The 25,303-nt window shown below is 48.9% G+C and overlaps 1 protein-coding gene across 1 annotated transcript in view; it reads left to right on the top strand.

Annotated features, from left to right (window-relative positions):
* The window catches only part of syngap1b (synaptic Ras GTPase activating protein 1b), a 77,067-nt gene that overhangs the window by 44,598 nt on the left and 7,166 nt on the right, over positions 1-25,303 (top strand). Inside the window, 14 exon segments of the mRNA XM_061820539.1 lie at positions 2,138-2,377; positions 2,884-3,222; positions 3,526-3,670; positions 4,835-4,979; positions 5,287-5,523; positions 6,459-6,660; positions 7,312-7,490; positions 7,677-7,881; positions 8,964-9,524; positions 10,583-11,044; positions 11,790-11,954; positions 13,134-13,345; positions 20,601-20,676; positions 24,240-24,301. Coding sequence (XP_061676523.1) covers positions 2,138-2,377; positions 2,884-3,222; positions 3,526-3,670; positions 4,835-4,979; positions 5,287-5,523; positions 6,459-6,660; positions 7,312-7,490; positions 7,677-7,881; positions 8,964-9,524; positions 10,583-11,044; positions 11,790-11,954; positions 13,134-13,345; positions 20,601-20,676; positions 24,240-24,301 — 3,230 coding nt within the window.

Genomic DNA, 25,303 nt, shown 5'->3' on the forward strand with positions numbered 1-25,303 from the left:
CCGGATGCCGCTTGCCAGGACTGCAGCCCGGCGTGGCTTTGCCGAAGACCTTGATTGCTTCGGAAAACAGGATCACTTCCAGCCACTGGCACATGCGAAAGCTGTCAAAGAGGTTTTTGGAAATGTCCGGGGACACGATAGGCCCTCAGCGTTTTCCACCTTAGCTTGTGCAGGATCGCTCCATGAGCACAACCACGGGCCAAGCGCAGGACTGCCAGATTCCTGCAGTCCACACGGTTGGGTATGCTGCTCCTCGGAGAACTAACGTGAGTCTGAAGAGTTCCGGCTCGCCTCCTCCTCATCTGCCACCCACCGGACAGGCCGACGTCTTGAACTCGTCAAAAGTGCTTACGAAACGATTCACGCGGGTTCTGTGGTGTCTTGTCCGACCAGTAGAGCCACTGTGGAAAGGGGGACTACGAGGAACCGAAGAAGAGAATGGCGATGAATGATGAGGACGAGGAGGAGGAGGAGGAGGAGGAGGAGGAGGAGGAAGAAAATAGCCTCGACGCTTTGTGCTCATGGGGAAAAAAAATACAAGCGTACAAACCTCAATGGATTGATTCCCTTTTCAAACTATTTAAATGATTTCCAATATTATAAGATACAAAATATTTCCATCCAGAAGGCCAACTCCACAAGCACGGATCGATCCGGTCGGATTGTAGGAATCCATCCATTTCAGGCCCATCCCGGCTGAAGCTGGGCAAGGGGCGGGGCATACCCCCGACTGGTCGCCAGCCAACCGCAGGCCGCAGGGCACGCAGGCGGCCGTTCGCGCACAGTCACACCTACGGCGAGTTTAGAGGTTTCATTTAAGAGAGGGTGGAAACCGGAGTACCTGGAGAAAACTGATACAGGCGCAGTGAGAACATCGGCGGATATAAATCAATAAACGGCTATAATGGATCAATCGTTACACCACTTGCAGGAGTCGGCCTCTTTCCCAGAATCCCAAAGACGATTTCAAAAGTGGGCGGATATTGAATTGCTCAACTTTTGGGGCGCTGGGATCAGAGTCGAGTTCTCTCCCTTAGGAATGAAGACACCAGCCCCTCATCAGCAGGAGAGTCGATGTCAAATAGTTATGCAGTGAAAATAAAATCTGAATTGAAAGAGAAAATGACACCCACGAGAACATTCAAATCAGGACAACAGAATCACCTTCAATTCACGCTCGTCTTGTGGCCTTGTAAGTGCCGTAATGAGATGAGCAGTGTGAGCCAACAGATGGCCGTCCCCTTTCAAACGTTCAATTATTAATTCTTAATTAGGCCCAAAGTAGCAAAGAAACGGCCCGCCTGCAAACGACAGCGACAGCGACAGCGATGACATTGGCGCCCAAGTGACTTGACTCGGCCTCATGTGGTTAAGAAGATCGATGCCACGTTGGCTTCCACGTGTCTCGTGGGAAATGATTGATGATTGGGAAATGCTGCATCTGGTGACTGCAATTGGTCGCTTGCGACTTGCACAGCTTGCCGGACTGACACCGCAACACACCACACCAGGCTTTGATGCCTCTCGCAAGACTTCCGCAAATCAGGCGAAATTTGGGCTACTTTAACGAGACTTTGACATATCTGGTGAGATTTGGCCGTATCTCGACACTTTGCCGTACCTCACGAGATTGGGTGCAGTTCATGATACTTTGGCATATCTCGCCAGACTTTTGGTGAACAGCGACATCGGAGTGAGGACAGAGATTTTGACACATCGCTCGCTATTTTGAAACATTTTGTGCCACTTTGACATCTGTAAAGACACGTTGACATATCTCAGTTGAGTTTGACTTACAAGTCTTCAAAAGACGTCATCGGACATTGACATATTTGACCGACATATCTTGCGAGGGACGTCTCAAGAGACTTCCCTATCGGTACCGAGGCTTTTGAGACTTCAACACCTCCAGTACAGCCCCCGAAATGACGGCGACGACAACAAAAATGACATGTGCGGCTAAGTGACTGTGCTGGGGGGGGTTAAAAATAGCTCCGCATGTGTTTTAAAAATAGCCCAGGGTCTTTTGCGATGGAGCCGTCCGTCCTTCATCTTGTTAGCGGCGCGTCTGTCTCGCGGCCTCGCCCGAGATGGTTCCGTTTTGCACTCACGGGGTTACGCCGCCTCCCTTCTCCAGGACAACAGTCGGCGCGTGGACAACGTGCTGAAGCTGTGGATCATCGAGGCCCGCGAGCTGCCCGCCAAGAAGCGCTACTACTGCGAGCTGTGTCTGGACGACATGCTGTACGCCCGTACCACCAGCAAGCCGCGAACTGACACCGTCTTCTGGGGGGAGCACTTTGAGTTCAACAACCTGCCCGCCGTGCGAAACCTACGCTTGCACCTCTATAAGGAGACGGACAAGAAGAGACGCAAGGTGAGACTCCGTCGAGGACCACCTGGTTCAGAGTCACAATCGTCCTTACTTTGCCGAGTCTGTCAAGAACAAACAAGGAAATGGTCTCCGCTCTACTACGGCAACAATTGAATACTTTTGGGACGGGAAGACTAATAATAAAAGATTGCTAGTAAGCTGGTAATGGCGCTTCAATTTTTGTTGTTGTTTTTTTTTTTTTTTTTTGACAAGCGTGCGATCGGAAGCAGAATCCTCTCGCAATTTGGGCAGTTTGAATGACTAAGAGAGAGAGATAGTCCGGCGCAGTGAGCGCTGTGAAAGACTTTCAGAAATGTGTGCAGTTTAAAGGGACTGGCGCTGCGATAATCTGGGACAGTGTCGATTGTGCGACTGGTGCAGATGCTACTCGGCAAATATCTGGCCAGTATTAGAGCGGCGTGGTGGGAATTGGATCATGGATGATGTAAGGAGCTGGGACGGATCTTGAGAGACTTTTAATAAGGACGCTCTCTTGCCTTCCTTTCAAGGAAAAGAGCACCTATTTAGGATTAGTGAGCATCCCCATCTCCAGCATCACCGGGCGCCAGTTTGTGGAGCAGTGGTACCCCGTCATCCAGCCCAGCGTTCTCACCAAGGGGACGGGCGTGGTCGGCGGCGGCAAGATCATCAACGCCTCCCTGCGCCTCAAGTCCCGCTTCCAGACCATGAACATCTTGCCCATGGAGCTTTATAAAGAGTTCGCCGAGTACATCACCAACAACTACCGAACGCTCTGCGTCGTCCTGGAGCCCGTCCTCAGCGTCAAGAGCAAAGAGGAGGTGGCCTGCGCACTGGTGCACATCCTGCAGAGCACCGGAAAAGCCAAGGTGAGCCGTCTCAGTGGATCTGTCCGAGTATCACCAAATGCGCGGAAGTCCCATCCCCATGTGTCGTTATTTCACGAGACTTGTCAAAGTCTGATGAGATGTGTGAAAATCCCAAAAAATCAAATGTCAGTCCCACCGTCTTTTGAGATCTACTGTAGCGAGGTTTCACAAGACGCATATCAAATATCAAAGTCTGAGAAGTCTCACCAGACGTGCGGATGTGCAATATGTCGAGACTGACTTGACATGCTGAAGCCTCGTTGGAATGTTTTTGAAAAGCTGCGTTTTATTTGGTCCATCCAGGACTTCCTGTCAGACATGGCCATGTGCGAGGTGGACCGATTCATTGACCGGGAGCACCTTATCTTCAGAGAGAACACTCTGGCCACCAAAGCCATCGAAGAGTACCTCAAGCTCATCGGACACAAGTACCTCAAGGATGCCATCGGTCGGTACATCCCTGCGCCGCGTCCCCATTTTGCGCTCCAAAATGAAAAAATAAGCACAATCTTGTGCCAAGGTTCTTTTGTTCCCCATCCAAAAATCTAAACCCAGCAAAATCAATACAGGCGTGGAAGGAGCAATTCGGCCATGCGGAAAAACCCGGCACACCTTTCGCGTGCCCCGAGGTCTTCGTTGACCTCTTGTCGTCTAGAGAACGGCGCTATGCTGTTGTTGGCTCGTTAGCTAAAAGGCTAACATTAGTGCTAGGCTATAAGGCTAGCTCTGTGCTCCTGTTTGTCCTCCGTCTTTATCGCGAGCTTTCGATTTTTGCGCTGCGATCTACGTTACGATGCTACGTTAGCTTAGCATACGAGTCTCAAGGATTTGCATGATTTGCTCGTGCCGCTCGTGATGTCAGTTTCAAAATAGTCGAAACTTCTATTCGGAGGTGGCCCTTTTCTAGGAGGGGCTGACAGAGTTATAGACTATTTGATTTTCCTGTCGAGTCATAAGCTATTTTTTACACGTTTCTGCCCTGGGGGGTTGACCGCAAATAGAATTAGGCGATTATCACGCCTCAGCACGAGTGGCAGACGTTTGATAGGAAGGCAAAACGGGGCGCAAAGAGCAGAAAGTGAGCGACGTGCTCCTTTGTTTACATTTCTTCATTTATCCGAGTTCATTCGCGTATTTCCTCAACCAGACGTCGTAGTCAGTTCGCCGCCTGCCGTGTGTAAGTAAAAAAAAAAAAAAAAAAAAAAGATTTTACTGTTCTATTTTTTTCAATTTGAGAATTAGCGTTAGCGCGGCCAATTAACCAATTAAGCAACACGTGGATGTCAAGCTCCTCGTGGATTTTTGGACTGCACTACTAAGCCCCTCCATTAGAAGCCTTCTTTCGAACCGACACTTAGTTCAGCTGGCAACGAAGTACAGTCAATATTTTATTTTCATGCGAGAAACAAACCAACAACCAATCATTGGCTAACAATTCGAGGCCTTTTTTCAAATTGCCACCTGGCACGACCAGCGCGATCAAGTTTAACAGAGCAATCGGGCCAAAGATGATAGAAAGACGCGAAGACTGAAGTCCTTCCTCGTGCAAATGGAGTCACTAAAGCCCCCGAGGCACTTTTTGGTTGGTGACGATCGCCTGCCCTTCCCCCAGGGGAGTTCATACGGGCCTTGTACGAGTCGGAGGAAAACTGCGAGGTGGACCCCATGCGAACGCCTCCGTCCGTGCTGCCCGACCATCAGGCCAACCTGAGAATGTGCTGCGAGTTGGCCCTCTGCAAGATCGTCACTTCCCATTGGTGAGTTCCTCAGCGGCGCTTCCAGACCGGGGCCAACGGCCGGACCGCCGTCTCCCATCGACGCATCACGTTTGCCGGATGCGGCCGGTCAGTCCGCGTTTGTTACGTTCGAGCCGTCCAAATTGCATTTCGGCGACGGGGTGGGAAATTTTAACACACAACCACGGGCTCAGAACGTCGTCAAAATCGATTCGTTGGGGGCCAAGTACAGTGCGAAGCGGGGAACCGGCCCCCTTCCTCGAGAACCAGTCACCGTCGTCGGGGGCGGGGGTGTCACCTATTTTGAAGGTCTCCCGTGTCCCGGCAGCGTTTTCCCGCGGGAGCTGAAGGAGGTGTTCGCCTCGTGGCGAGTGCGCTGCGCCGAGCGCGGGCGCGAGGACATCGCCGACCGGCTGATCAGCGGCTCGCTCTTCCTGCGCTTCCTCTGTCCCGCCATCATGTCGCCGTCGCTCTTCAACCTGACTCAAGAGTACCCCGACGAGCAGACGTCGCGCACGCTCACGCTCATCGCCAAAGTGGTGCAGAACCTGGCCAACTTCTCCAAGTAGGTGAAAGCTCCCTTCCCCGTTCCGCTAGATTTTATTCACGCCGTGAGTCGCGTCCTGTTTTATTCCGTGACCGTGACACGAGTCCAGTCTACTCGAGGTGAACACGTACAGTACCGGGTGGGCTTCTCCTGGTCTGCTTGGCGCATGCGAGCCTTCGCTTTGGATGTGTTCTGCAGATTCTCGGAGGCAGTTTTAGAAATTGATTTATTATTGTTGTTGAAAGTCAAATCGGAACTTATGAGTACACCGGGCTTCGTTTTTTTTAAAGAGAGCGAGTCCAGGTATTTACTAACAGAAATCCTCTTTTCTTTATTGGCGTTTTTTGCAAACAATTATCTCAGTTTTGTTGGGATTCAGTTGAAAGAAGAATTTGACTCATCCAGTTATTGATTTCTTTTATTAGAAGAATGACACAACACCCGAGTTGAATTGAAATCATCTGGAGACACTGCTAAACATAACTGCGTGTCATCTGCACAGCTATGAAAGTCAAAATGAAAATTCCGAAGAAGAAGTAAACACACGCTGAACGGGAAGGGTCCAAGGGTTGACCCTTGAGGGACCCCAATCTCTTTCCATTGGTTATGAAATAACTCCCGAACCATTTCAGGACCGTTAAAACTTAGTCCTACCCGTGGTGTGGATTATGATCAAAAGCCGCACTGAGGTCCAACAAGACCTGAAGAGCACCGACGCCGTTGCCGAGTCAGCGCAGAAACCTGATTGGAATTAGGCCAAAAGTCTGTTTAAGGTCAGGAAATCCCCACGTTGATGGAAAATATTTCAATTTTCTCGAGCGTCTTAAAAGGGGAAAGACGTTTTGAAGACAAGCTGGAGATTTTCCAGAGACGCCGCAGCATAAACGTTGGTTGTGACGAACGAAACGAAGAGCGGTGACGTGACGTGCTCGTGTGCGACCGCTCCCGTCGAGGTTCGGCAACAAGGAGGAGTACATGTGCTTCATGAACGAGTTTGTGGAGATGGAGTGGGGCTCCATGCAACAGTTCCTCTACGAGATCTCCAACGTGGACAGCGTCAGCAACGCCGGCGCCTTCGAGGGCTACATCGACCTGGGCCGGGAGCTGTCCGTGCTCCACAGTCTCCTCTGGGAGGTCATGGCCCAGCTCAGCAAGGTAGCCCGCCCGCCGCTGGGCCCGTTTTTTTTCATCTTGTGTTTTTTTTTTTGTTTTGGGTCACATTTTGATCATTTATTCTCATGTTGTCATCTTTTTGTCGCTTTTAAAAAGACAAATCTGCCGTACGTTGATACAGTTGTCAATTTTTTTCGTACTTTTGTCGCATGTTTTTGCTGTTTGGCAAATCTTTATTTGATGTCACATTGATCTCTTTGATTGAAAATATGTATTCAACCTTTTTGTCACTTTGGCGTATTGATCATTTCACCCAAATTTTGGTTTGTTGATGCATTTACCGAATGTTTCTGTCAAGTTTGTCATCTCTTTTTGTCTCTTTTTTAAAATTTGAGGTCACATCTTTTTTCTTTGTTTATGTCATAGTTATCCTTTTTTTTTGCGTATTCCTCTTTTTGTCATGTTTGATTTTTTAGGTCATATTGTGATCAGGCATTAAAAATTGTATTTTTGCCACAAAATTCATCCCTTGTTTTTTGTAACATTTTTTTTTTTTGGGGGGGGGGGGGGGGGTCACAAATGCATTTTCTTTTCCTTCAGCTTTTCAGCCATTTTTGGGTTTCTTGTTTTGTTGTTTGTTTGGGGTGGAGGCGCCTCACCTTTCTGCCCCCCCCCCCCCCCCTTGTGCGGCAGGACGCCATCATCAAGCTGGGCCCCCTCCCGCGGCTGCTGAACGACATCAGCATGGCCCTGCGCAACCCGCACCTGCAGCGGCAGCCCAGCCAGCAGGCGGATCGGCTCCTGTCCCGGCCCTCCTTCAACCGGGGCATCTCGTCCGACTTCCAGAACCTCCTGATGAGGGACCTCAACAGGTAGCTGCCCCTTCGGCAAGTCTGGATGGATGCAAATGTGCTTTTTTTTTGGGGGGGGGGTGGTTCTGAAATCTTATAGTGTATCAAAATTTGCCGCTTCTAGGCCACCGTAAAATGGCGATGGTTTGTTGTGAAACTTGCGTCCCTTTTTGTCCCGTCTTCTGGGTATTTGGACCAATCCGCCAGCTCAATGGACATCACCCGCCTGCCTTCCCCCACCTCCACCGGCGGGGTGATGCCGTCCCGCTCCCAGTTGAGCTTTCAGGAGCGCGAGCGCCTCCTCCACCGAGCCCCGTCCAAAGATGTGTTCTACGTGTCCCGCCCCCCCCTGGCTCGCTCCAGCCCGGCCTACTGCACCAGCAGCTCCGACATCACCGAACCCGACGGCAAGGTGAGCGGCGCGGGCGTCGCTCGCCATCCCGTCGACCGGGAGACGAGTATGAGCAGCATGCCGTCATACTCTGCGGAATCTCCCGCGATCGACTCCACAGTGAGCCCCCGTTTAATCGGACCGATCCGTTTCCGATTCACGTGCGGTCTTGTATTAAAAAGAGACAAAGAAAACCAGGCGTTGCCCCACCCACAAACTTGAACCACATTTAAAGCCATTTTAAAACCCTTTTTGAAATATTCCGCGGCGCTTGTTGACATGCTCGCTCGAGTCGCTCTCCAATTAAGAGGCGACGCGTGCTTGCTTCGAGTTGTCACTCGCATTCCAAGTCAAGACTCACAAATGTTTATTATGAATGTAATGCAAAGTTGATATCATGTAGGTAGTTTTAACACAGAAATCAAAGCTAAATTAAACGTCGTATATCGAAACAGTAACACGTTGAATCAAAACAATGTAAGTCGGCTAGCTTTGCGCTAAAGTGTAATAGCGTTCACGTGCCGTGTTAACCCTCCAAAGGAAGGCTCCTGTTAGCGAAGGTGGAGCAGCGACGCATCCAGCGGCAGCATAAAACTGTTGGCAGGCCTCGACGCTGTTGGCGCTGCCCCGTGGGAACCGCGACGGTTACACGTCGGGGACCTTCTTTGCCCCCCCCGGTCTTCTCGCTGTTAATTTTGCTTCACGTCTTCCAGTCGAGCTCGGCGCTGCCTGGCACGTCCCGGCACGACTCGCCCAAGCAAGTCCACCTGCGGCGAGAATCGGGGGGGGGGGGGGGACAAAAACGCCGACGTATCACGGACGCGCTCCTAAGTCTGATTTTTTAGGGACTCGGCGGTAAAGAAGCGGGCGACTTTGCGCGGGCCGCAACCGACGGGGGGACACTGTACCATGACATCTGCTTGTTTCTTTGTCATCCCGGGGGGTATTTGCCGGCAAATACTCCGAGGCCGTCGCGACATCAGTGGCCGGCGGCGACGGCGCCCGCACCACCCTCACCCATATCACCCGCGCTCATGTCAAAAGTTTGAGGGGCGGGGGCGGCTCAGTGTCAGTAAAAGCCTATCTATATGATGGACCTCCAGGATTCCCGAATGAACAGCGTGTCTAACCTGCAGTCGGTGGACATGCTCAACTCCTCCCAGGCCTCCATCGCCGGCATGGGCAGCTTCGGGGGGCTGAGCGGTGGCGGCCTGGGTTCGGGGCTCGGCGGCCAGCCGCGGGCCGGCGGCAGGCTGTCGGCCGGCTCCGTCGCGTCCGGCGGCCTGCGGCCGAGCCGGATGAGCGCCGCCGCCGCCGCCGACTCGCTGTCCCAGCAGCAGCAACAGCAGGCCGCCGCCATGCGCTACCCGCTTTCCTTCCAGAATCCCCTCTTTCACCTGGCGACGGCGGACGGGCCGCGGCACCCGCAGCGCGGGCGCGCTCAGCCCCCCGCGCCCCTCCTCCTGGCCCCCGAGCCGGAGCCCTCGCACCCCAGCTACGTGCCGCAGTTCGCCCACGGGGGCTTCTCCCGCAGCGAGGACCTGTCCACCCTCAGGACCCGCGACGGCCACCTGGGCCAGCCCAGCATCATCCACTCGCACAGCTACAGCGACGACTACGGCAGGGCCGACTACGCCCGCCGCCAGATGTCCGCCCACGTGCAGGTGCGCCGCCGACTTTTCCCGCGCGCTGCCGACTCCTTCGCTCGCCGGCTTTCCAAAAGTTTTGACCTGTACGGCGGAGAAAAATCCCGCCGCACCTTTTCAAATGAGGTTTTTCCTTTCTCGTTTGCAAAAGTATCAATCATTTTTTCTTTTTGGTTTTTTTGCATTTTACTCATACAAAATACAGGTGCGTCCCAATAAATTCAAATCAATTTTAGCGAGATGTATCTCTAAGGTTGAAAACGTTCGGATCATTTAAAAACTCCAGACACGAGTACCCTAAAATGTGTATCGTTTTTCTTCTGTGTACGTTTTGATTTCGTTTGTTAAAGTCCAAATGGTAAATTATACTGTTCATTTGGTCAAATTCAACAGTGATATCAACTAAAAAAAAATACATATTTTAGTCATACAAATGGTAAATACACAAGTTTTAACTCTACATTTAAATTTTGACATCCATACATACAATTATGAAATGAACAAATTATGGATTCTGGAATGGATGACGATGAAGAAGGGTTTTCAAGTCCATTTTTGGTGGGAAAATGTATGATACACAAAATTACCCAAAAGATCAAATTAGGAAACATATAAAGTTAATTCTGAAATGAATATAAATGGAAAAATATACAAATAAATTCATTATTTTTTTGCAATATTTCAAAATTATTGTACAATATGAAAAATCCTTTTTACATATTGTATGTCCACCGAAAATAATATTGGGAGAAAAGTACATGGGGTGGGGGGGGGGGGGGGGTTGTGGTGACATAAAAATCGACATTTCACTCTTTGAGAATCCAAATCTAAATTCACAATAAGGACGAGTTGTTTATTTGGACGACTTTTCACGACTGTGAAGCGTCTCGTCCATTTTGGAGAAAATAAAAGACTTTTAGGTGCGCCTTACAAGCGTGGAAATAGGCTACAAATGATGATTTTCATGCGCTTTCCCGGCCGGGAGGAATGTCAGAAAATGAAAATCACTTCTGAGGGTTGAATCCGAATCGGTTTTAATGTTCCAAGGCCGTACCGACGCTTCCTTCCTTTGTCAGGACAACATTCAGCAGCAGCAGATGATGGGCCTGACCTCCCAGACGGGCACCTCCCACTCGTCCTTGGCCACCACGCCCCCCTCCACGGTCCAACCCCGAGGACCGCCGCCTCCCGCCCAGCGCGTCAAATCTCAGACGTCGCACCAGCTGTCGGTCAGCGCCGCCGCCCCGGTCAAGTTGCGGCCCCAGAGCGGAAACCTCCTCCAGTCGCCCGAGTCGGCCTACGGGGCCGGGAGGCAGCAGCACGGCGGGGGCGGCCGCCAGCTGACCGTCAAGGACAACGCGGCGCCGGGGCTGCCTCGCCAGCAGAGCTCGGTCCGGGAGTCGGGGAGCCCGCAGGGCACCGGCAGCCCCGCCGCCCAGACGTCGCCCCAACAGCAGCAGCCGCAGGCGCAGCCGCAGCCGCAGCCGCAGCCGCAGCAGCAGCAGCAGCACCTCCTCAAGCCAAACGTCGGCAAGCAGGCGAGTGAGACGCCGATTTTTCCTCAGGTATTCCCGAGGGCGGGTGGCGGCTAAATCCGGAAAAGTTTCTGGAACACTAGACGATGCTCATTTCGATAAATGAGTTCGTGTTTACTCCTGGAAGTAAAAAAAAAAAAATCCTTAGGCTGGAGACCCAACACTGCACCTCCAATGCAGTAGGTGGCAGTAAATGGGGGACGATGTCGATGAATTCATTCGAGGAAAAAAGCCCAGCCCGTCCCTTTCAGACAAAACGAGATGAAAATTCCTTTCATCATAAACCTCCACTTCGGAAATGATTGCAGAAAAAGTTACAGAAACTTGTAGGCCTTGACCCGAAGCAATTGGGCTTCGCCTCCAGTGCAAAAACTAGAAAGCCAACGATTTGGTTACCAGTAGCAGGACGATCGCAGGCTCCAGCGACTTTTATGCGCATCCAAACGTGTCCGCGCAGCCGTTGCGGCTTCACACATTTACGCGATGTGATGCGGGACGACGATGAGCAACAAATCCACAGATCAGGTCCTAATCTCTGACGTCAGCAAACGGCCCATTTTGTCCGCTGCGGCTTTTCGTATTCACACAAATTGATGCGCAGAGTCGACGTCAGCGGCCAAAAATGTACGACGTCGGCGCGAGCGTCAAAGCAAAGCGATCCATCCGCTCCCCCGATCTCGGGCAGAATCGACTCACGGAAAATCGTTGGTTTCCCGGTCCCGGCGTTGACGTTTTCCTCTCCCCGCAGGCGCCTTCGAGCCTCAACCCGGGGACGCCGGCCAACGAGCGGACGGTGGCCTGGGTGTCCAACATGCCGCACCTGTCGGCCGACATCGAGAGCTCGAGGATCGACCGCGAGGACTTCAAGCTCAAGGAGTACTCCAAGAGCATGGACGAGTCGCGCATGGACAGGGTGGGTCTCGCGCCGGCCTTCTCGTCGCTCTTTGTCGACGCTCGCTGCACTCAAATACCTCGAACTGCGTGCTTTGCCTTTATGGTGGCGTCACAGCACGTTTTCTTTTGGGTTTTGGTGTCAGAGTATTTTGTTGAGGGTTTTTTTTTTTTTTTTTACAACGGACGGGAGACGGCAGTCAGGGATCTGCTTTGATTGTCCTCTCCCGTACCAAATGGAGACGCAGTCCGTCTGGTGGCTCTCGGTGGACGAGCGGCGGAAGGCCAGCTGCGGTTTTGCGTCCAGATTGTTTTTCCTGAGGGCTCTCAGGGAGTGGGGACGCTATTGAACCTTCTGGATGAGCGCTGAGATATTGTCTGTCCAGGAGAGGTCCTCAGCGAGATCAGGACTCCCAGGAACCTGAATGTGCAGACTCGCTCCACACGCTTGCAGAGTCGATTCCGTTCTGTTCCTCCTGAAGTCCACAATGATCTCCTTTCTTTGTATCGTGCTCACTGGCACATTGTTGTCTGGGGACCAGGTTGTGAGCTTGCGGACTTCCCGTCCTCTCGGTAGGCTGACTGGTCTCCCTTTGAGATCAGCGATGTTGTTTTTGTGGACTGTGCTGCAGTCGAAGGTGTAGAGACAGCTCAGGAGGGGGCTCAGCACGCAGCCCTGCGGCGAGCTGGTGCTCAATGTGCGGGCGGGTGGTGGAAAAGTGGGCGCTGATTCTCACAAGATGTCCAGTTTGATCGTCAGAATGTCCGGAATGGTTGCGTCAAAGGCCGAACTATGACCAACAAAGAGCGTCGTAGCGTAGCTCTGCAGTTTTTCCGCAGCAGTCTTGAAAAGAGTTGAGCAGCTTCAAATAGACCAAACTAGTGCGTTGGCACCATCGGGGGGCATCTTGGTGTGAGGTGCTTCATCTTGCTCTCCAGGAGCAACGTAGAAGTGATTTGAACGGCTTCATTTTGACAAATTATTACTGTCGTTCTTATTCCACACACACACACACACACACACACACACACACACACACACACCACACACACACACACACAGGATTAATTCAAATACCGGGTTTGGATGACATCCGACTTTTTTCATTTGAAAAAGTGGGCGGGGCCTCGCATCAGCCAATGAAAATGAAGTCGCGGCGCGCGAAGGGCAAGCGTGAAAAGAGTTGCGTCCGCCCGGCAGGTGCGCGAGTACGAGGAGGAGATCAACTGCCTGAAGGAGCGTCTGGTCATGTCGCACAAGAAGCTGGAGGAGTACGAGCGCCGCCTGCTGACGCAGGAGCAGCAGACCAACAAGATCCTGCTCCAGTACCAGAACCGGCTGGAGGACAGCGAGCGTCGCCTGCGCCAGCAGCAGCTGGAGAAGGACTCGCAGATCAAAGGCATCATCAACAGGTAAACGCCACCACACGGGGGCGCCGCGGACGGGACGGACCGCGGCGCGCACGTGCCTCGCCTTTGGAGTTGGCTCGCTCCTGCGTTAGGCTCGTGACCCGGCGGACTCGGAGTCAAAGCTGCGGTTTGGCGCGCTGTGTCCAAACCGCGGCCCGGGCGCCACTTGCGGCAAAAAGACCGTTGACCGCGGAGGGGGTTGCGACGCCCGCGACGACAGCAGCTATTAAAACGTCGGCGTGACTCGCGATTGCCCTCACGTTGTTTCTGAACACGGAGACTCTGGACATCGGCGAGTCTCGCCCCTCCCCCCCCCCCCCCGCCCCCCCAAAAAAAAAACAAAAAAAACCGCGTGATCGCCTCTAATGCAAAACTGTGACTTTGCAGTTTTGCAAAAATATAGCAAAAGCGGAATTGCTTGCCGCATTGCTTTTAGCGTCTTTAGTAGCGAAATGAAAGCGATTTGGACGTGGCTCTCGCATTGTTCCAGTTTTCCGAACGCAACAAAAGTTTGGACACCCCCGGCTTCGAGTCCAATCGCCAGCTTGCGAGAAAGAGTCACAGACAGGCGCACGAGTCGCCAATGCAAGCGCCCGAGTTTTGCGCATTGGGCAAAAAAAAAAAAAAGGAGCGAAACGGTCGCACAAGCAAAAATGAGCCGTCACGAGAACGAGAAGATTTCAGCTTCAAGCCGAAAGCTCGACGGTTTCGGGCAGTAGTGCAACTCGCGCTCTCCGCCGTCAACGCACCTGTGGAACTTTTCCCTAGCTTGAGCCGAGCGCACGCTGGGATTTTATTCTTCCCCGTTTGGAGATTTGCCACCGAGAAAGATTTGCTCGCCGTTTCTCAGTGGAGCCCCACCCCGGAACCGAAGGGAGGAAGGGAAAGGGAAAGGCCCTTCTTTGGACTTTGAGCGGTCGCTGGGGGTCCTTGCTCAACGTAAATGAAAAGTTGCGCAAAATGGACTTTGTTTTTTTCCCTCGAAATGTCATTTTCTTTTTTTTTTTTTTTTTTTTGCTCAAAAAGGGATAGAAATTGCCTATTCTTATTCCATATTTTTGTTCTCCTGCAACTTTTTTTTTCCCCACACACAATTTTAATTACATCTTTCAAATTGGCAGCTTCCATTTTTACAAATCTAGTCTTTAAAATTCTCACCAAAATGTTGGACTGCATATTTTGTGTTGGTGGGATCCTTAAAAAAATAAAAAAATATTATTGATGATAATTATTTATTTTATTGATTTATGATAACAAATTCTTCTTTTTAAAATCTTGTCCTCAACATGAGTTGAGGATGGAGGATTCATTCGTCTTTTTTGAGAGAGAGCGTACATTTCTCTAAAAGCATGACGACTTATGAAAACATATCATTGGACTGGATTTTAGACAAAAGTTTTTTTTTGTTCTTTTTTTGGGGGGTTGTGACCTCACTTGAGTTTGAATTTCTACTCAATTCAGATGTGAAGTTTCGAATGCTTGAAGTTAAAGTTTGGAGTGCAAATTTTGAGTCTAAACTTCGGTATTTTTCTATTGCTGTATGTATTTACGGTGCGCTGAAAAGTATTGTCCGCCTCCTCAAATTCTTCTTCGGATAGCTGAGCCCGCTTCAGCGTTTAAGATCATGAAAAAAAAAACAAAACGTCAATATCAGACAAAGACAACACCGGTAGATGTAAAATGCAGTTTTTACAGACCCAAATTTGAATATTTCCCTTTCAAACTGGTCTATTTTATGCAGCGTTTTGAGTTTGATGCCTGCAAAATATTCCCCAAAATTGGGGTACGACGGACCTGGTCCCGTGTGGCAAAAGTCGTGGCAGCAAATACCGAAATCTGGCAGGGAGTCTTTCACATCTCTGTGGAGATATTTTGGCCCCCATTTCCGTGCAGACTTTTGGACTTGACTTCCCGCGGCTGTCCTGCCGCAGAGCCCAAGCGGGAACCGACGGCCGAACGTTCAGCTGCGGGAATTTCTGAAAAAGATTCACGATTCCATCAAACACAGCAAGCCGTCCAGGCCCTGAAGGAGAAAAGCGTCCCCAGACTGTCACACATTTGACTCTTTGCGTGACGTTTTTTTTTTTTTTTTTAAAAACATTTCTGAATTGCTGTACTCCATTTACACAGCTGTGACGAGACCCGCACTTGACAAAAAGTTACATTTTTGTCTTGCCTGTCCATAGAATATTCTCCCAAATGTTTTTTTTTTTTTTATATATATTTATTCAAAAGTGAGCTAAAGATTCAGCTAACTCCCTTATGTTCTTTTTAGTCAGCGGTGGTTTGGGCCTCGGATCTCTGCCCTGGATGCCATTTTTGAAAGTGCCTTCCTAGTCGTTAGTCATGAACCTCAACTGAGGCCAGCGAGGCCGCCCACACATCTTAAAATGTTGTCCTGGCTTCCTTTGTGACCTGCTGGATCCTTTTTTGTAAGCCGGCCACTCCTGACACGGTTCACCAACGTTGCGCGTTCCTTCCATCTGTGGATATTGGCGCTCACCGTGCTTTGCTGGAGTTCTAAACTTCTAGAAATGAATCTGTCACCGTTTCCAGACTGATAAATAATATCAAGTACTTTATTTCTCAGCTGCTCTGGAATTTCTTTGTCATTTTGTTGCAGCTTTTTTTAGAGTTGATTTTGTTCGGAGAGATTTTTCTTTCCTTTCCTTTTCTTTTCTTTTCTTCCTTTCTTTCTTTCTTTCTTTCTGTATTTATTGATGTATTTGTTTTTACTGAAAAGTTCTGGATGTACGTCGTCCACGAAAATGAACCACACTTTGTGAGCAGCCACAACTAATTCCAGATATTGGTATTTTTTTTTTTTTTTAAAATATAGGGGCGTAATTACTTTTTCACACAGGGAGGGTCACGTCACTTTTTTCCCTTCAGAAATGAAATGACCGTTGGATAAATTCGGGTCGTCTTCGTCAGATATCTACTTTTTGTTGGATGATCTTAAGCATTTAAAGTGGGTGAAACTATGGATTAAAAAAAAAAAAAACTTCCAAGAATTTGGGGTGGGGTGGGGGGGGGGAGGGGGCGGGGCAATGCCTTTCCACAGCGCCGTGATTAAGGAGTCGGGCAAAAGCCGCCTTTAGGATTTCTTCCGTCTCGTAGCCTTAAACGACTTTGTGTGTTTCACGGGCTCACTCTTACCCTTAATTGCATTTTTGCGGCAATACGTAAAGATGAATAAGTATTTATCAGATTATAAATAGTGAATATTAAATACAAGTGTGCAGTGTTCAATCAAGGAGGGTGTTTGTTCTGTGGCACGAAAATAATTATTTTGAACATATCTATAGCACATATCGACGTGTGTGTGTGTGTGTGTGTGTGTGTGTGTGTGTGCGTGCGTGAAAGAGAGACGCAAGAGTCATAAAAATAGTCGTACTGTATGACGTGTGTGTGTGTGCGTGTGCGTGTGAGAAACAACTGAAAACTCGTAATGGACAACTTTTTAGCCGCAATAATCCATACGAGCCCGGCTAGAAGTATTTTGGCGTTCTGGTGACTTGAAATGATTATTAAAGACTGCACGTAATATTTACTGAAGAGAAAAATGACAGTATATGAATATACATATTTGTGTGTGTGTGTGTGAGAAACAGCTGAAAACTCGTAATGGACAACTTTTTAGCCGCAATAATCCATACGAGCCCGGCTAGAAGTATTTTGGCGTTCTGGTGACTTGAAATGATTATTAAAGACTGCACGTAATATTTACTGAAGAGAAAAATGACAGTATATGAATATACATATTTGTGTGTGTGTGTGTGTGTGAGAAACAGCTGAAAACTCATAATGGACAACTTTTTATCCGCAATAATCCATACGAGCCCGGCTAGAAGTATTTTGGCGTTCTTGTGACTTGAAATGATTATTAAAGACTGCATGTAATATTTACTGAAGAGAAAAATGACAGTTTCTGAATATATGTGTGTGCGCGGCAACTCGGGCCACAACATTAGGTACACGCGCAGTCCGATCCCGCGGTTAACGGCAGGAGGTGTTCCTAAAGATTTGTCCCGTCCCACGGAAAATGTACGACTCAGCATTATTTTTGTTGTTATTGTTACTAGTTCTGGTGGTGGTGGTGGGGGGGGGGGCGTGCAAGTACATCCTCTTGTCTTCTTTCTCTGTAGCCAAAGTCTTCCGACATTGTGACATCACAACTCGCGAGGTGCTCCCGATGATGACTTTTTTTTTCTCCCCTCCACGTAACGAACGTCATCCATATGCATCATTTGACCTTCTGCCGCTGTCCAGTTGACATTTTTTTGTGTGCTTGCTTGATGAATTCTTTCTTCTTCTTCTTCTTCTTCTTCTTCTCTCTCTCTCTCTTCCATCTCTCTTGCTCTCTTTTTTTGTACAAACAAAAAGTCTGAAGGCTGTACACGCTGTTTCTCCAATAAAACATCCAAACGCTCATGTTTGAAACTTTTTTTGTTTTGGTTTTTATTTTTTTCCACTTACTTTGTGTGTCTTCACTGGAATTTGTGCGCCCGAGTGAAATATGAATGTGGAGACGTCGGCGAAAGGGAAAAGCACCCCCCCCCCAAAAAAAAAAAAAACAAACAAAAAAAAAGAATGAACCAGTTTGTGCTGTTCACACGGCAAGTTGATTTGAAACAGAATCCGCTTCGTTCACGTTTTGGTCCACGTGATGCCCGATGGAGCCAAATTGAAGAGCAAAGTGAATCGGAACTAGTTTCAATTCACATTGTGGATCGGATTTATCACCGCATCAGTTTCTCCTTCCAAACGATCAATCTAAACGCGCATCGATCAATACGGAATCAAAACGGTGCAAAAATGAACTTGGCCCACTTTGCGTTCCCATTGCAAATTGAGTTGAAGCTGAATACGTCCACTTCAGGTCAAAACGGTCCCTGCTCAGTTGAATGGAACGTAACATAACATAAACCTGGACCACTTTGCGTTCTCATTGATCATTCTCATCAAAGCGGATTCACTTCGATTTCCTGTCTGAAATGGCAAGTCAAGGCAAATGTTGAAAACGCTTTGGAAACTGGATCCAGTTTCCATTGTGACGCACTTCAGGTGTAAATCAGTCAATATGAGGTGAAAGTGAGCAAGGACCACTTTGCGTTCACATTGTGAATGAATTTGAAACGGGATTCAGCTCCCCGTGTCGCTCAGCAGAATGAATAATGTAAGGGGAATTTGAACTGGGCCCGTTTGGAGTTCACATTGCCACTGAATTTGAAACAGGATCCAGTTCTCTTTTTGTCTTCACAGGGGTTCCGTAGCGGCTTCAGTCGTCGGTGCCGATAAAAGTTGAAGATGAAACAATGCCACTTTGGTTCACATTGAAAACGGTAAACCGCTTCAAGTGAGAAGATGAACGTGAACCAGGACCGCTTTGCATTCACATTGCGTGATCATTTGAAACTGGATTCAAGCAGTACTACTTTGCATTCACACGGAACTTCCTTTAAAAACAGGATCCAGCTCTCATTCTGGTCCCCCTTCAAGTGTGATTCAGTTAAAGCAAGATAAAAGGGAACCGGGATCACTTTCTGTTCACATTTGGAATTGATTTGAATTACGACCCACTTCTCATTTGGGTCAACTTAGGTTCCTAAGTTGGTCTCAATCGACATGGTGGCAGTCAAAGGTGAAAAATCAACAGTAGCACTTTGCGTTTACATTGAAAATGAATTTGAAACGGGATTCCGTTTGTTTTCCGGACTTAATCGGTCGCTGGAGAGCGAACGTGAAACGGGACCTCTTTGCGAGTTCATCTGAAAGAGGATCCAGTCGTCTTTCTGGTCCACTGACGTTCCGAAAGGACCTCGGTCGATGGCACTCGACGCAGAATTCAGTTTGAATTTGTGAGCCACTTTCGGATCTCGATACAAGACGAAAGTGAAGCAGCAGCAGCAGCAGCAGCAGTTTTCTGTCCACGTGAAAACTCCCGCGCAAGGTGATTGAGAAGCTTTCTGCTCGGTCGTTGGGTCGTTGGGTTCTTAGCGCTAACCTTCCCGTCACCCCTTGAAATTCAAATCCTTCCGTGGCACTCTGGATTATCTTCTGGCCTGGGAAAATCGGAGAATTAGCGAGAGAGGCGGGAAAAAAAGTGCATCCGTCAGCTCTCCGGGATCTTTCAAACGATTAAGATGAAGGATTTTTTTTTTTTTTTTATTTACACCCCACGAGCACCGATTCCCAGGGGACGCCGTTGATCCGGCAACCCCGCTGTCGGTTCTTTGAAAGATTCTGCCATCGCCTGCCACGTTTATTTTTCAGTTTTTTTTTGTCTTTCCTGTTCATCCGTCGTTCCCCCCCCACCCACTCACATTTTCCTGCTTTCCTCGCTCTGTCTTCCCAACCCCCCCCCCCCTTCCACCCTCTTCTAGCGCCAAGATGCATAGCTCTTTGGGACAAAAAAAAACGAGATTATTTCATATGATATGATCTCAAAATTGTGATTATTGTTATTATTGATGAAAAAAATGGACTAACAATCCCTTTGTGGTGATATTTGGGGGGGGGGGATGAGAGAATGGTCGCTGTGTTCAGAATCGTTTGGAGTTAGCTCCCCCCCCCCCAACCTCCCGCATCGCCATTTTCGCCACATCGTCGTTTTAAATGATGAAACGAATAATCTCAAATCACGAGATCGGGTTGTTGACATTGATGACGAAAAACCTGGCGAGAAATCCTTTCGCAGTGGTTTGGGAGATTTCGTGAGAGAAAGATTCTGAAGACGGCGACCGCGTCGGCGACCGTTCGTCGTTCCCGACTCACAAAGCACTTGGACCGGACCTTTTCGGACAATCCCAAAATATACATATCTGAATATAATTGACTGAAACGAGTGTTCCCTCGTCACTAGAAAAATGTTTTGGAATTGTTGTAGATCGTCTCATCAGTCAAAGAAAAATGCCAGGGTTTGCGTTTTAAGACGGAATTTTGGCCGGAACAACACGCCGACGGTCGACCGATGCCGTCGGGGGCTTCGCGGCCGTCGACGGCTCCACGATCGGCCGTCGTGGCCGACGCGTCGGCTCGTGCTGCGATGCCACGAAGAGGCCCGTCGGCCGTTGTGGTTTCAAATGGGGCCGGGCCGGGACGGTGAGGCTGAAATGTTGCCTTGGACTCAAAATGCTTTCCTTTTTTTTTTTTTTTCTCCCGCCCGTCATAACGCTGCCTGTCCTTTTGTTGCCCCCCCCCCCCCCCACCCCACCCCACCCCAACCCCACCCCTTCTTCCCGCTTCTACCACCAAGACTCATGGCCGTGGAGGATGAGATACGGGGAGGACACGTCATTGAGCCAAAAGCAGCCAGGATTTTCCCAGATCAGGTCTGTCAGCTTCCGCCTTGTCACCACCTCTTCTTCGTCCTCTTCTTCTTCTTCTTCTTCTCCTTCTTCCCTTTCCTCTTCTACTTTTTCTTCTTCTTCCCCTTCCTCTTCCCCTTCCTCTCCTTCTTCTTCTCCTTCTTCCACTTCTTCTCCTTCCTCATCTTCCTGTCCTTCTTCTTTCCTTCTTCTTCTTCTCTTCTTCTTCTTCTTCTTCTTCTTCTTTCCTTCTTCTTCTCCTTCTTCTTCTCCTTCTTCCCTTTCCTCTTCTACTTTTTCTTCTTCTTCTTCTTCCCCTTCCTCTTCTTCCCTTCTTCCCCTTCCTCTTCCCCTTCCTCTTCTTCCCTTCTTCCCCTTCCTCTCCTTCTTCTTCTCCTTCCTCTTACTGTTGTCCTTGTTCTTCTTCCTCTCCTTTTTCTCCTTCTTCTTCTCCTTCCTCATCTTCCTGTCCTTCTTCTTTCCTTCTTCTTCTCCTTCTTCCCTTTCCTCTTTTACTTTTTCTTCTTCTTCTTCTTCCCCTTCCTCTTCCCCTTCCTCTTCCCCTTCCTCTCCTTCTTCTTCTCCTTCTTCCACTTCTTCTCCTTCCTCTTACTGTTGTCCTTGTTCTTCTTCCTCTCCTTTTTCTCCTTCTTCTTTTCCTTCCTCATCTTCCTGTCCCTCTTCTTTCCTTCTTCTTCCCCTTCTTCCCTTTCCTCTTCTACTTTTTCTTCTTCTTCCCCTTCCTCTTCCTTTCCTTTTCTTCTTCCTCTCCTTTTTCTCCTTCTTCTCTTCTTCTTCTCCTTCCTCATCTTCCTGTCCTTCTTCTTTCCTTCTTCTTCTCCTTCTTCTTCTTCTTCTTCTTCTTCTCCATTTCCCCTTCTTCCCCTTCTTCCCCTTCCTCTTCTTCCTCTTCTTCTTCTTTCCTTCTTCTCCTTCTTCTTTGTCGCCTTTCCCAACGTGGGCTGCTCCAGTGGATTTTGCGTACGCGTGCTCCCGTGGATTTTCGGCTTTTTTTTTTTTTTTTTTGTGCACTGGCGTGGCGGTGGTGGTGGGCTTCTGTCCTGTTTTCCCGTTTTCACCGCCGAGCATGACTCCGCCCACTTGGTATTCGCACACACGGCCGACGCCCACGCGGCGGCTTCACTTTCATTTGCGTCAGTGGTTATTTGGTGCGATTCTAACATGCAGATAGCAAGTCAGCGAGGTCTAAACGCCGTAATCACAGTCTACTAGTGTCGCCGCTTGAGAGCGGCTCGTTGTCAGCCGCAGGTGCGCGCACACGTCGTGCGGAAAAAGACGGAAGAGCGAGGAGAAGGGAAGGTTTTTTTTGCTGACTGCCTCTGTCAATGTCTCGAAAGGGGCTTCGGGCGAGCGCGGCCACTTAAGAGCGCCTCGTTGTTGTCACGTGGAAAAAGCGAGGCAGATTTTCCAACCACTGCAAGATGCATTTTAACGCTTGTTATCGGGTGGAGGCATAAGAAAGACGCCAGATGAAGTGGCGTCCGTTTTTCCAGGTTGCAGTCATATTTTATTATTTATTATTATTATTTTGATAGCGTGATGACAGTTGATTCGGCAATTTCGAGCTTTTGTGGCCTTATTTTCAGGGCTGCAACAATGAATCAGGCTCAATTGTCAAACAAATCCGCCGTAAATATTTTGTGCTTTCTGAAATTCTCCATGAAAGGAGACGGAACATCTTTGCCTTCATCAAAATCAGACCTTTGCCGCCATCTTGTTTTTACGTTGGATAACGGGAACCGATTCGTAATCAATTTCTTTGGGTATTTTCTGCACTGTTTTTTATTAAAAGGTTTTATATATATATTTAAAACAATTCATTGATTAATCAGAACAAACAAACAAAAAAAGAAACATCAAGATAGAGCACATCTGCCACACAATTGTGAGGACCGGCGTTCGAATCCAGAATTTGCATGTTTTCCGCATGCTTGAAGCGGTTCGGCAAGGACAAGATTTCTGAGGATGTGGGACCGGTAGCGAAAAAAAAAAAAAAAAAAAAAAAAGAAAGAAATCGAGAAGCTTTTCGGATAGGTGGCCCACTAGCGCCTCCGCTGGATTTTAAAGGCGCTGCAGCAAGATTGAGCTTCCACGTTAGCATCGCTGGATTTTCTCGTGGCTCGAGCGTAAATACAAATGAAGGTAAGCAACTAGGGTGACTAGAACGTGTACAAGAACCTCAATAAAAACTTTTTCCTTGATTGTACTTCAAGGAGTGGCAAGATAAACACGTCTGGCAGTCTGAACATTAGCACGTGTGGCGTCATTTGCGACTACATCTGAACTGGCGTCCAATCCGATGTTTTGACTGCGTCAAACTAGCAAAAAACTCCTTGGAGAGATTCGCGAGTCTGGAATGATTGAATGATTCCAAACGCAGCAAATCATTCCTTCATTCTCAACTCCCGAGTTACGATAAAGTGACTTTCGGGTGACATTTTTTGGAGCTAACGAGATGTTTTTTTTGGAATCCGGACTGAGTGAAAGATTCTGGACGCAGTCGTTCGCTCTTCCACCGCCTCTCCGGTCACAGATCTTTGCCAAAGCTTCCCGATGGCATTTGAGCAAGGCGGCGAAATTGAGAAAGCAAGCCAATTGCGGAACGGCCATCTCCTCTCCGGCCGTAGTCGGGATGCCGGGCGAAAAGTTGCTGCGCGAGGTCCGTTGTTTCCCACGCAGACGATTTCAATTTCGACAAAGTGAGAAGATGCCAAAATCGAAAGTTTGACGTCTCCAGAATCCGGACAGGATCCGCTTTGCATTCCTGGAAATGAAACTGTCGTCAAGTCAACGTGGACCACGTTGAAAGTTGATCGAGCTGGAGATGAAAGTCCGGCACGGGCCACATTTCAAGTTGATTTGAAGCCCGATCGTGTTGACTTGAGGCGCGACCGGTGCCACAGTCGAGAGAACGTCGACGCAAAGTCAAATTCAACCTGCGCCACTTTCAACTTGACTCGCGGGCGGATCAGAAAACACAATCCGGTTCCGTTTCCGGACCGCTCCGGGTGCGAACGCCACCCCAGTGGGTACAACGCGACTTGGATCACGGCCTCCGCATTGAAAGTTGTTCCGAACCGGGATCCAGCTCAAAGGTGAACGTCAACCCCATTTCTGGACTATTTCCAGCGGCAAAAGTGAACCCGGAACTGTTTCCGTTGACACTGTGAGGTGAATTTCAATCAGGTTTGACTTGAGTGACATTTTCTCCCATTCCGGCAGGGTGTGATATTCTCTATGCTGCCGCTGCTGCCGCTGTTGTTGGTTTTTTCTCGTTTGACGAGTCCAAAGCATGCGGAGCAGAACTTTGGGTCGCAACAGTCGGCCACTGGCTAGCGCATGTCGGGGTCGCGTGTCGTGCATGGCATGTCGTCGTCTTGTGTTGACTTCATTGATGGCATCACGTGTGGTTCTTTGTTGTCTTGGTGGGGGTTTTTTTTTTCGCCTTCTCCTCCTCCTCCTCCTCCTCCTCCTCCTCCTCCTCCTCCTCCTCCTCCTCCTCCTCGTCGTCGTCCTCCTCCTTGTATTTTCTCCTCTTGTTGACGAGATACGGTGATTTCTCTTAGGGGAGGCGTCAGTCCATCCTAGTGCAGCCTCGTCTCGCCCCCGTCCCACCCCGAGTGTCCAGGTAATAACCCCAGCCGACAATCTCTCTCTCTCTCTCTCTCTCTCTCTCTCTCTCTCTCTCTCTCTCTCTCTCTCTCTCCATCATCCCCTGCAGTTCTCAGTGTGCGTCCCTGTTGTCACTCTCTCACACGACTTTCCTCGCAAAAAAAATTTAAAAAAAAATCCCTTCATACAAAACTTGCGGACGTCAGTTCTACCAACAAGAAACAAAAAAAAAGTTTGGAAGGTTCCGGGCGTCAACCTCAAGGCAGGATCCGGGCCTTCCCGTCATGAAATCTTGCCATAATTATTGAAATCAAACGATAAAAATGCCAAAGAGCCCTCCCAGGCTGTGATCTTATGAAATGTGAACCCCGCGATATGCGAGGGTGAGTGCCTAACCTCCAGTAACAAAAATGCGGGTGTGATCGACGCTCTCCATGAAGAAAAAAACCCACACAAATAACCCCAAAACGGGGTTTCCAAGAACAACAGAGGATAGACAAAAAAAATGTAAATACGTGAATTTATGAATCCCGGACCGCAAATATTTGTGCATCCACTTTTTTAGGTAAGGAAGAAAAACTGGAAGATTCACGCACTGGCCGAACCCTCATTAAATTAGTACTGATTTAACATAAAAATAAATGAGTTGGTTTAAATATTCCATAATCCATATACTGTGTTGTATAAATTTTATACACATGTATGCGATATTTTATCAGTACGAAGCCAGTTTTTGCACTGTTAGCAAGCCCACGTTAGCCACGCCTGCTACATTGCTAGCATGATTGATTCATAAACGTTTTTTTTTTTTTTTTAAATACTACTTTTGAAAATATTCCAACAGCTGATAAAAAATACACGTCGAGCAGAAATGTTGCTAATTTTGTATTTAGTGAACGGTCTGGATATATTGGAGCCCACCGCAAAAAAACTGGAAGTGCAAGCTGATGTTTTTGAATCAAGTGCTTTGATTCGGCGGGAAAACGCCGAGTGTCGTTCCGGCGACTCGGGGGATGGG

Source organism: Syngnathoides biaculeatus, chromosome 5, assembly GCF_019802595.1.
Source record: "Syngnathoides biaculeatus isolate LvHL_M chromosome 5, ASM1980259v1, whole genome shotgun sequence".
Taxonomy (NCBI): domain Eukaryota; kingdom Metazoa; phylum Chordata; class Actinopteri; order Syngnathiformes; family Syngnathidae; genus Syngnathoides; species Syngnathoides biaculeatus.